Raw genomic sequence first — 13,183 nt, 5'->3', positions numbered from 1 at the left:
ATTTTGATCTACTGACAGTCTTTCCCATTTTTCCTTCTGACTGAAAAAAAGCTTTAAGATTTAGCCCTTCCCCAAAGGTCAGCCAATCTTTAGCAGGAATGGCAAGGAACATGTTAATGCCACATGTGCAATGTACATTCCTTGGCTTAGGACATCATAACACTTTACTAAGGAGAACAGCCATTCTCCATATTTTATTGCAAAATGGGTGAAAAAAAAATCACTTAATGGGAGAGGTAGTCATCAAAATTTTTAGTGATCCAGCCCATTTCTTTTTGCCTGCTCCATAAACGTGCTAAGCCAGAGTACAGTGGATGAAATTAACTCCAGAGAGATACTGCTACAGCTATCACATAGCAAATGGCAGTGGGTCACAGGCCACCATAGGAAAACAATCAGGAAACGTGCAAATTTGTCACAGTGTCATCCTGAGATACAGACTTTCGTTTACTCACCAACTGCATATGGCATTACAGTTCTTTCTCACTGACTAAAGTGCCTCATTCACAAATTACTGTTACCAGCATATTAATAAATGTAATTTAATAGGTGTGATACCAACTGATGAGTTATCAGGTTATCACATCTACCACACAACATAGAAATAAAATAAATTAGTTAGACAAGCCTTCCACATGCTTCAAATACCGCAAATCTTGTTTTGTTAGCTTGATTATCAGGAAATATCAATGTGGATTTGAAGACTGAAGTATTTTCATATAAATCAAACCAGACAGATTATGTAGAGATGACAGCAATTGTTTATGCAGTAAATTTTGTACTAAACAAACTCTTTTACTCTGTAGGAAAGATGCAGGAAGACGAGAAAAAATAGAAAGAAAAAATACTGCCTACAGTCAAATTTCATTTGGATTCCTAATATAATTTATAATTACTTTATACTAGCAATCTATGTGGTCTGTAGAAGGAACACGTGTACTTCAATTAGTAGAGGAGATAAAACACTGAAGGATGTATTCTAGAAAACAGACAGCAATGGGACAGCTGCCAAAAAAAAGCCACAAAGGAAAGTCCAATAACAAGCTCGTGTCTTCTCAACATACACACTCTCTCTAAATAATTTCCCTGAATATCACTTCTCCCACTCAAAATATCACCATTTTATTCAGTTGACCTGTGCCTTAGACAATGACCTTGTAATATTCAGAAATGAAGACCAGCTGCTTCTCTGCAGAATTCTCAGTGCAAACTTTACCTGAGAGATTCAGAGGACAAAGCCACAGTAATCACATTTTACCTTACACTGCCTAAGTTATTACCTTACTAACCTTGTATGTGCACATTATAAAAATCATCCATTTATGTTACAGTGAATTACTTCAAGTTAACACTGGGAACACAACACCTGAAATGAATTTCAAGTGACAAGACCATCATCAATCATACTTTCTCAACATTAATGCCACCACATAAAGCCTTCTGCTCCACTGCTTTAAAATGTAGGTGTTTTAGGAAGAAAATGTTTCACAGATGGTGTTATGTATACTCATACTTTTCTGAATTAGGAGGTTATTTGTAACCATAGCATAAGTCAACCAAAACAGCATAGTTATTTGACTAAAGTTTCATTTTAAAAGACAAATCATTACAAATATTATAATGCAACTTACTTGATTCCCATTTCTAATTGTTTAAAAGATTACATGCCAAATCAGAAAAGGAATCAAGAAAAAATACATAAAATTAGAAAACACCAGTGAGGTCTTCATTTTGCAGCAAGTCCTCAAAATCCAACAATATTGTTTGTAGACATTTTTTTTCAAAATACACAAGATAATAATTCAAAGTAAAAAAGTGCTGGTATTAAATCAGGAAGAAAAATGCTCTATATCAAGATTGTATGTATTAATATTGGAATCAACTTCTTAGGACACCAATTAATGCTATTTCTAGATTATATTTTAATTTGCAAAGAGTAAGATCTTATATGATGTTCTGACAAAGAGTTTTCACAAAAGCAACATTTTTGCAGTAATTTAGAGAGCAGCCAAGTTATTACTTCAATTGTTAGGCAAAAAGGGGTCAGTGTTTAAAAACAAGTATGATAAATCTATGGTTCATAAATGCAAGCATAGATAATTACAAGTCTTTGTAAAATATTCAACACACCATAAAAGCACTCACACAGCAGGAGTATTTACACATTCTCAAGCATCAGCTTATGGCTTTAAAATATATTGTTCAAAAAACACTAAAACTTTAGGACAAAGTATTTTCTGAATGTCATGTTCATTAAGGTAAAATGACATAAAGATTCAATCTATTTGATTCAAACACTGCTGGGAGGCATCCCAGTCAGAGTCAAGTTTTTCAGTATCTAGGATCCACACATCTTGAATTTATCAGGGAGCTGTTTCAGAGAAAGAGCCCAGGAAACCCAGAAGCTAACATGGCTGTGTGAGCTGGAACAGAGTGCTGAGCTTCCTTTCCTCCAGTACCCAATCTGAATCTTCTGATTCCTTTTTTTTTTAAATCAAAATTTAAAACTGCTTTCCTCAAATATGAGATGCATAATTTTGTATGTTAGTGTAAACACAGTGAAACTCTAATGAATAAAACATTAAGGAAACTTCTATGAATTTAAATTGTGTTACATTATGAAACAATTGTTGAGCTAACACTACAGATCACGTTACAGAAAATGTTTAAGCTTTCTACATTTTAATCATTATTAATGGCAGAAGGAAATTATTTACTATCAAACGGGTCAGAGAATACACAAAGAAGGCCTTTGTGGTATTGATTATGCACATAAAATTAACATCTTCAGTTGTACTTGGCACTGCCAAGAAGGCTTGACTAATATCAACTTCCCTTATTATAAAGCCTCAAGAAACAGCCACAGTTGGGATGACAAACTTGTATTTAAATGATGAAAGAGAACATCTGAATGCTTCATGGGGCTTGACTAGTAAGTGATTAAAGCATAACTGACTTGAACTGAATTTCTGCCAGTGTCAACATAAAACTTTTTTTAAAAATCAGTGCTATGAATTATTTACTGTTCTTTCAAAGCTCAGTGTCAACACACAATTCACTTTCATTCTCTTCCTCCCTTACAACCCCAACTAGAATCACTCTAACATGCAGGATGGTGACATACACCTGCAATGTAATGAGCAATGTAACAAGACTAGGCAACCACCCAAATTATTCAAAGGAGACTTAAGAAAAGCATCTTTAGGCACAAGCACATTCCCATAAGGTGTACAAATTCAGAGCACCTTGGAAAAGACAGGGCAGGCCTTCACCATAACATCACTCTTGTGTAGGCATAACTCCTTCCAAAAACCTGTGCATGTGACTACTTTGAGCAGCACCAAACAAGCTCCACAAAGTAAAGCATGGATCAAGTACAAATAATCAGTAATACTGCACAAACAACCCATATGTAAAATGACTGGTGCTTTAACATTTAAAAATTGCATCACTAATGAGAGCTGTAAGAAACTACATGCTTGAAAAACCATCTCTCCAATATCTATAAACCAGGGTATTTTGTCTGTTAGAAGTACACAGCACTGTCAAAAGCAGAAGTATTGCCCAAAGTCACAGAATCAATTACAGTACAAAAGACCTGTGAGATAATCAAGTCTAACCTATGACCAAACACCACCTCAAACAGACCATGGCACCAAGTGCCATGTTCAGTCTTTTCTTAAACAGCTCCAGGGACAGTGACTCCATAACCTCTCTGGGAAGCCCACTCCAATATCTAAACACCCCTTCTGTGAAGAAATTCCTCCTGCTATCCAACCTGAACCTCCCTCGGTGCAGCTTGAGGCTACGTCTTCTCCTGTCACAACTGCCTGGAAGCAGAGACCAACCCTGCTACAATCTCCTTTCAGGCAGCTGTAGAGAACAATAAGGTTTTCCCTGAGCTTCAATACCAATTGGATGTGGTCCCATTCACCACCACAGTTGGGACTCGGCCATTCAGACAATTTTTAACCCAGTGAAGTCAAAATATCTAACAAAAGATACCGGTTTTTAACCTAATTTTACAAACCTCTTCTTTAGAAATCACATTCAAGCCTAATTCAGATTATCACACCATTACAATCTTTAATTCTCAAATTCTAATACAAGGATTGTCCACTAGAAAGTGCTGAGAACAAAGTGTGAACACCCAAATGCTGCAAAACCACTAAAACATACTCCCAAAAGAACACACAAGTAACACTTACCAAAATGGTTATGTAATCAGATATATTCATTAAAAGACAAATTAAATAACAGATTATGTTGTTCAAGGCTTTATTACTTAATTAAGTCTGGCCATGATGCACAACTTCTGTGCAGAGTCATGAAGACCTCTATAGCACCAGAGTGCCTGAAATGAAACACATTTCTCTTGGCTGATTTCTCCTTTGCAGCAGACACAAAAAAGCATCCATGTCCTATAAAAGCACAGCTAAACAGCTGTACTTGCAGAACTTGGGCTTTGATCAAATAGTATTTCAATAAATACTTTTCCCAAACAATACTTGAATTGTGCTATTGTGTCATAACTTCTGCCCCTTCAGTCCATATATGGCTGAGGAAATTGTTAAGATTATCATCTGGATACACAATCATTTCTTTAAAAGTGCATTCTTACCATTTCACTGAAATCTAATTGATGTTTATAGTTCTGTTCCCATGAAAACTACAGTAAGTATCCAGCTACCAAGTATCACACTTCAATTAAGCCTCTGGTATAACAGAGTTAACATTAGACTGACTTCTGTAAAACACGCTGGAACTTTGGCCTTCATTTCCAAAGACTAAGTAATATCCCTAGCATCTCTCAGCAGTGCACTGTGCTGCCTAAAATTAGCTGAAACAGTTTACTAAATACAGTTTATCAAACTAAATTAATAATAAAAACCCCCCAAGATCAATTAGGAGCTTTGGAAAAATAGGACAGAAATCACTAATCTTTTATCCCTTATCGAGATGGTGAACTTGAATAAACAAAGCTTATATATTAAAAGACTAATGCAAAGCTGAAGCACCTCAATAACTTCAAATACAAATATTCTGTAGAAGATAGTTTTCCTAGTTCATGAGTGTTCAAATTTCTAAACCATGACTAGAAAGTATAACACAAAGAAGTACTTCTTTCCTATAAGGCAGCTATTGGCTTTAAGCAATCTGGGTGAAATGAATAATAGGTAAAACAGTGTGTGCATTCTCAGATTTCTCAGACTAAGTCAGGGCCTCCTCATTGCAGTTCTTACTGTTTTTCAGATTTCTCAGCTATTCAAAAACAATGTAAATTTCAGAAGTTCACAAAGCTTCTCAAAAGAATTTTGAATAGATGCAGATAACCTGCATATTTAGCCCCATTTCTGTAGAATACGTTCTTTCTTTTTAAATCCCACAGAAGTGTTACCAGCTTTCAGCAAAAATATTATGCATCAACTCAAATACAGACATCTCCAGTTGCAGTTCTCTTAAAGAGTTCTAATGAAAATGTTCACATAAGACAATCACAATTTTCACTGCATATTAACTAATTCCACAGACTCCAGCTATATTCAGAATTGATAAGATTGCAGCATGCTAATTTTCTAATTTGTTAAAGGAATGCATTTTTCTTCCCACTGTTTGTTTACTAAATGTTTGTGGTCAACCTTGGCATTAATGTAACATAACAATACAAGGCTTTGAAAACATTTTTAAAAAGCAATCCAAAGTGCCTTCATGTTATTCAATGCTGCATTTTTCTAGGACTACAATTTTGTGCATTAGACATGATCACCCACTTTCAAACCCTGTGAAGAGTCTCATATTGTAAAACAAGCAATTCCTGAGCTGATCACCAAATTACAAACAGAAGGGCATTCACATACAGTGTTTACCACAGATGTCCTAACTAGATATGATAACTCAAATGCTCATACAACAAAAACTTCACCTTCGCCTGACATATTCTGGCTTATCCTTATTTGAGTTCATAGAATATTCAGTGTTAAAAAAGACCCACAAGGACTACCAAGCCCAACTCTTTTAAGTGAATGTCCTGCACAGAGATTGAACTCATAACCTTGGCATTATTAGCACCATGCTCTAACAAAGCGAGCTAATCTCAGTTCTTACCAACAGAACATAGAGTAAAAACCCACAACTATTTTACTTATTCCAACAACAAACTGTTGCAAAATGTTGTGGGAGAAAAGATAGACAAAAGTAGAAAAAACAGTTGTGTGCATAGTGGTAAAAAGTTGAAAGAAAGGGCATATTATTACCTCTGTAAGAAACAATTTCTAAAATCCTCTAGCACAAATTTCTTTAGAATGCACATTATATGCTAAATACCATTTGGAATTAGCTCCCAATGAACGTTTTTTAGTGCTGCCAATGCTTGTAGTAAGGTTTCTGGTAGTTGACAGATATAAATTTAAAACCCAAAAAGGCTATTGTCCAAGAGTGTTACCAAACAATACAACAAGAGCTGTAAAAATCAGACTTTATCTGACTTACCGCCAGTGCTTTAGACAATTTTGTTCTGTAGTTATTCAAAACAATCACATCAATCTCCTTAAATGGCACATAGGCAAAGCCGTCTTTAATGAATACTTTTCTGGCTCTAAATAAATCCACAGCATCCGCAAGTCCAACCTGAGAAAGAGGAAAAACCCACATTGTGGAATAGCAAAATAACACAGTAACAACCTTTACAGCCCTAAGACTGAAAATGGACCAGTAAAGCTTTAAGTCATTTTCTGTCTCTAAACACTGTCTCCAGACAAAACTCAAAGACTGTGAAATTAAATGTTGACTTAGGAATAGCTAATCATTATTTTGGTGAGAAAATATTGCTTGCTTACAGAAAGTCATGCAACTAGGTAAAATAAACTCAAAGCTTCAAAGTTGGTGTCTGTAAGTATTGATCCAATTATGTAGCTTTGCATCACTTACTGATTTGATATTTGAAAATGGATTTCTGTTTCAAATGTCTGGAAATATTTGATTCATGTAAGCTACATACAAAAGGTTTTGCAAACAGATCTGGAACCCAACTAACTTTACTCCAGAGAATCAGTGGGCCACACTACAAGTTTTTTCCTCTCCCCTTGATCTCTTGCAAAATAAATTTCTGACTAACACAGTCAGACCAAACATAATTTCATCAATAGATGTTTGTCTCCATCCTGAACAATCTGACAGCCAGGTAAATTAAGTCATTTTTCTGGGAAACATTAAACCTTAAGATCATTTTTTGTGGCAAAAGTAAAGGGATGGCAGAAGAAGACTGGAGATAGTATTAGTAGTTCGAAGCTTCCTTCATTTTCCCAGTCCCTCCCTCCACTCTTATACTCACATGAAGTAGAGGAACTCTCATTAGTCTTTCAGATAATTGCATTTACTGTGACTATTAGATAAACTTAGAATTAGTAACTTTGCATTTAACTGAGAGAGAATGAATGCAGATCTGTGGGACTCAGCAATTTTTACTTACCTTATAGAACATTTGCTCTTTTACTTTAGCCAGAGTGAAGCCAGGGGTTGATGTACTCAGCTCATTAGCCAATTCATTTTTCAGGTCTTCACCAATCTAAAATTAAGAAATTGTTTTAAAACTGTTGAAATATTTTAGGATATCTTTATTTTATTAGTTTTTTTATTAGCATGAGCTAAAATATTACTGAACCTGTAACATTATCAGTTTAGCTGAAAAGAAAAAGAGCTACATGCTCAGCAATTGATCACTAATAATTAAGCAGAAACCAGAAAACACTAGTGGCCAACCTGTTAAGCAACCTTCCCTCTCAAGTAGAAGGCAGATTTTAATCTACAATAATTTTAAGCATTAAAAAGAACTGTAAAACACACTTTTAAAAAGTCAACTTCTCAAAATAAAATTTGCAAAAATCTTTGCTTGTCTCTAGATATGCAGTAAAACAAAGCAAGATGAATAAATGGCAGTTAGTAAGGACTTAAAAAATTTAATCAGATTGTAACAAAAAGAACAGCTTCAGCTTATTTTTGAATACAGATGTAACAAAACTGTATCTTATCTTGTATTCAGGGATTTAACTTCCCTTTTTCTAACGAGCAAGAACAATGGTATCTTTATTGTCCTCGAAGTGTTAGTGCTTTTGCAGTTCTTAAGTAAGTAAAGCAGCAATGCTCTAATTTAACAACTTGAAGTACTTTAAAATCACAGTGTTAAATTTCCTAATAAAAAAACTTAAATAGTGCCTATACATAAATACACATCATAGAATATGCTGAGTTGGAAGGGACCCATCAGGATTGTGAAGTCCAGCTCCTGGCCCTGCACAGGACACCCCAAGAGTCACCCCATGTGCCCAAGAGCATTGTCCAAACACTTCTTGAGCTCTGTCAGGCTTGGTGCTGTGACACTGCCCTGGGGAGCTGTTCCAGTGCCCAGCCACCCTCTGGGTGAAGAATCTCTTTCTAATATCCAACCTACACCTCCTGTTACAGCTTCAGGTCATTCCCTCAGTCCTGTCAGTGTCAGCACAGAGCAGAGATCAGGCTCTGCCCCTCCTCTTCCCCTCACAAGAGGCTGTGACTGCAGTGAGGTCTCCCCTCAGTCTCCTCCAGGCTGAACAGACCCGGTGCCCTCAGCTGCTCCTCCAGACCTTTCATCATCCTCATGCCTCTCCTGTGGACACTCTCTAATAACTTCATATCTTTCTTATATTGTGGCACCCAAATCTGCACACATTTGCATAACATGCTTTTGAAGAAGTATAAGGGGAGTAGTCCCTGACTGAAAGGAATTCAAATGTTAAGGCAGGCAGAATACCTTCTCAGAACATAGATGGACAGAAGTTTCACCAAAGCACAGCACGCTGAGTGACACTGCTCTCCATAAACTGGATGTGTGCTCCAGTACCTGCAGTGAGCTGATACAAGGCTGCAGTCAAGGCAGTTTTTAGAGGCTAGTCAGGAACCAAGCCCAGGCCATCACATGCAATACATGTGCAGACTCTAAATGCATGACAAAAATCACCCAATGTCTTTCCTCTCTGTGGGAAGGGATGTGCTTAAGCAGTTTTATTCTCTGAATGGGGCAGAATATCTAATTTGTTGACCAACATTGATGTGCAGTTAAATGGGCAATTAAACAAACTTTTTTTCTTTCTCAATTGAAAAACCCAAGAAAAAGAAACAAAACACTTCTCTTGGAAGTCATAGGAAGGACCATTTATTTTCAAACTTGGAGGAGTAACTTTGTGAAAAACAAGGATTTGATATATGCATATGAAATAGCCAAGAAAGCAATGTTGAAAAGGCTTATGGCTACCCTGTCTGCATCTTGATGTAATCTGCAGTACTCTCTCAGGAAAACCAGCTTTAAAAAATAATAATAAAGATGCCAGCAAGGCAGAAGAATGTAGCTTTGAAGAGAGAAGAAATACACAACAGCATTATATTTTTGCATGTAAAAATGTAAAGCTCAGCAGCCTGTAAAGAAAACATTTTTTAACAAAGTAGCTGCATCAAAACAATTAAATGTGTTTCTGTAAATGAAACAAGAAAATACTTTCGATAAAATACTCTCATTAACAATCTTGTTCGTCTTTGAAAAATTCCTGCTTTTCAAACATGACACTAAAACTATATACAAATTTCACACAGTGGTATCAAAACTCCATTATTCCTTCCAGATAATCTATTTCTTGTCCAGGTAAGTATAAATCTAAGTCACTGCATCAGCCTGCAAGCCTGCCTTTCACCTACCAGAGACCAAAGCTTTCATTTTAATTCCAAAATAGCAGCTTCCATTTTGAAGTGGAACAGTTTTATGGATTCTTAGCAGAATTTCCTTTGGAGAGCCTTTCCACCATGTCATTCCAAACCCTCACTGACCATGTAAATATACTGACCAAATAAAAACAGTACCACACATTGCACAAAAAAAAATAATTCCATTATTTCTTCTACGATATCTTGCTAAAAATAACTGCATCAAACCAAGCCAAGAACAGAGTGGAGTTTTTTTCCAGAGAGCTATTAAAGCAGTTCAGAAACTGTTTTACAGACAAGCCAGCAATATTGAGGGGAGAAAAAGAAGAGAGAAAGGCAAGGATTCCTTCTTTATTTGTTCTTCCAAAACAAATTAGCTCAATTTCATCAACAAAACCTTTTATTCCAATATTACATTTATTTCCAAGGGGAATTTATTTCAAACTTCACAAGTTGTCTGCATTCTTCTTTATTAGTAATTTGACCATTTCAATTTTGTGGAGATGTAGTGATAGTCATTTTAGATTTTCTTGCATGTCACTGGCAAACAATTTAACATTGTTGGAGTAAAAGTGATTTAAACAAAAGTATTTTTAAACAAACACTAATATTATTGCAAAGCACTATTCATTATTGATTAAATAATTAATTTCATTATTATTAAATAATATCCATAAAGCTGTAAAATAATTTATTTTTTACAGGCTCAAGTATCTTATGGGTTAGGCAAACACTCAGCAGCCCCACAAACACTTTGCTCCTTTGCCTTTTCACCAAACTCACATTGTCTTCATGTTTTCAGCTAATAGAGAGTAAGAAAAGAAGAAACAAAGATAATCCTAGTCCCTAAATAAAGCTGGGAAATGATTCCAGAATGCATACAAAAATAAAATTGGCTTCCCTAAAGACTGGAACATGAAAAATAACCTTCCATTGGCATTAATAACTTCACCATTTTCATGTCAAATTGCCTGAAGGTACAAGGCAAAGAAATAAACTACTCATAGTCTAAAGTCAGACTCAAGCTTTCAGTTAGGCTATGCTTTTATCACTGCATCCAGAGCATCATGAAATATGTATAACAATTTTTCTTGGTTCACAGAAGTTAGAAAAGCTTCTTTTTTTCTGCTGTTTTTGGGACTTTTAGTTATTTACATAAGAGTACTACAGTTCCTATATTTAATAATTTCATCCTAAAATTGCACCTACAAAACCACATTCTGGTAATCATTAAAAAATTAGATACAATTAAATACAGCTTTTAGGATTCTAACTGAGATTGGAAAGATAAATAGGCTGCTTAAATTCTGACAGAACTCAGTGATCTTCACCAGATAAAACACTGTGTTGCTCAAAATATTAAGAAAAAATATAGAATTCTTCTGAGGGTCTCACCTGGTGATCATCTGACCTTCCATACAGAACTGATTAAACTCACCTCACAGAAAACAATTCACTAGTTTTGCCTTGTTCATTTGAAACCCGTTTAGTAAGCTGCTTATCACTATGTCAGACTTGACTTTGCACAAGCAAAGAACACCAGGAAAAGCATCTTCCCTTTTCAGTAACATGGGTCAGGTAGCATAGCTTGAAACAATTCAACAATTCCTTGTAGATTCCTGAGATTTAGGAAAAATAAAGATAGAAAAAGAGAGGAAGGGAAAGAAGCAAGTACTCAGGACAAGTTGCATTATTTCTAGTTTTCTTGCTTTCTAAGTGCAGTTTGTTCATTGACTTTTAAACACAGAACTGTCCTGGAAACACAAAGACACATAAATTTAGATTAAAATATGAATAATTTAATATGCAGGGCTTGGTTAAATAAACACAGACAGTGAGGTAGCCCAAAAACTTCAAAACAAATTTGATATCCCTGCTCTGTTTTAATGAGGAGATAAAGATGCATGCACACATCATACTCCTATGTATCTCCAACTACCTAGTTTTACTGTTTCTAAGTCTCCCAGTAAGGAACACATGCACAAATCCTTTCCTTTTCCAAGACTCAGCTTCAGGTATTTGTGTGCACATGCCACTGGTGTCCTGAATAAGTGAACTTCCTAAAATTTGATTTTAGTCACGGAGCACCTAGTACTCAAGTGGCACAACACCTTTCCCAAAACAATATCAATCTATACTTTGCTAAATTCCAACTCTAGGCATGAAGCAGGAAAAAGAATCATTTCCTAATCAATCTTCTCCATTGCCACACATCACACTACAAACTAAGCTAGCACTAGAATACCAAAGTATTAACCCAGATATTTGAGAATATAAATTTGAAGTGTAATCAGCCAGTTAATGAATACTAGCTTAATTAGCAAAGGACACCATTCCCAGCTCTCCTATCAATTAAAAGGATGAAGAGCCTTAAAGAAAACATTCCAGAGGCTCATAAATCTGTCATTCACAAACCTGATGATTATCAATTTCATTTTGGCCAAGCACAAACTAATTAGGAAGAAAATTTTCTCTTCCAAATTACTATAGCTTCATATTTTAGTTCAAATTCAGCTTGCTTGCATATTTTAGACATACCTAAAAATATAAAGGGCACAACTTGGAATAATCTACTCTTGTCCATCAATTGAAACATTGTTTGGGCATTTTTTAGAGTCAAGAATGGGCACAGGAAGAATATTTTATGAACTGCCTCACTATGCAGCTAATTCATGGTTACCATAATCACAGAGAAATTCAGTGATACAGGTTCAGTCTCCTACATTCCTGACAAACATTTCCCTATGTCTATTTAAAGGAAAGCTGAACAAAACCATTTCTACAGAATTACCTAATAACACTACAACATAGATGTTAGAGTTACACATGACTGAAGAGCTAACAGAAAACCCTTCTAATAAATGTATCAACCAGTTTTCTTTCATTTACAAATCAGGCTAGTAACATCAGAGGCAATTTTAAAGAAACTTGTTAACAACTGTTTCTCTAGATTAAATCACAGGATTAGCCACAAAGAGTGTTTCAAAGTTGGCAGACCATTTTCTGAAGCTTATGTCCAAAACAGCAGCTAGTAAATTCTACTTCCAGAGTAATTACATCTTGCAGAAACCATCCCATTAGCTTTTATGCTGCTGTATTAAGGAACAATATAAACATCTCCAAAGCTACTGCATTCACTGCTATGTAAAAAATTAATTAATTTTTCAAACATTATTAATTTCAACCACTACAAAAGAACTTAGCACCTTGATTATTCAAGAAAAAATTATTCTTGTACAACATAAGGGTGTAACTTTTAAAAATGCACTGTTGATTTCCCAATTTTCTCTTCTTTCATTCCCCAAAAGAAAGTCTAAAATATATATAGAAAAAAGAGAAGACACTTGATGACACCTTTCTGCTTGTCTATACTAAGTTTCTCCTATGAATCCAAACTTACCAATTGCTAAGAACAGAAAACCTATAAGGATGAGGTTAGGATTTGCTATTTTTT

General features: G+C 35.3%; 1 protein-coding gene across 1 annotated transcript in view; it reads right to left on the bottom strand.

The window, feature by feature from the left end:
• Positions 1-13,183, bottom strand: part of PRIM2 (DNA primase subunit 2) — an 82,557-nt gene that overhangs the window by 52,881 nt on the left and 16,493 nt on the right. Inside the window, exons 5-6 of the mRNA XM_056488581.1 lie at positions 7,469-7,564; positions 6,490-6,627 (exon numbers count right to left, since the gene is read on the bottom strand). Of these exons, the coding sequence (XP_056344556.1) occupies positions 6,490-6,627; positions 7,469-7,564 (234 nt within the window). The remainder of the gene's footprint in view (positions 1-6,489; positions 6,628-7,468; positions 7,565-13,183) is intronic.

Source organism: Oenanthe melanoleuca, chromosome 3, assembly GCF_029582105.1.
Source record: "Oenanthe melanoleuca isolate GR-GAL-2019-014 chromosome 3, OMel1.0, whole genome shotgun sequence".
Lineage (NCBI taxonomy): Eukaryota > Metazoa > Chordata > Aves > Passeriformes > Muscicapidae > Oenanthe > Oenanthe melanoleuca.
This window is presented reverse-complemented; position numbering and strand designations above follow the sequence as displayed.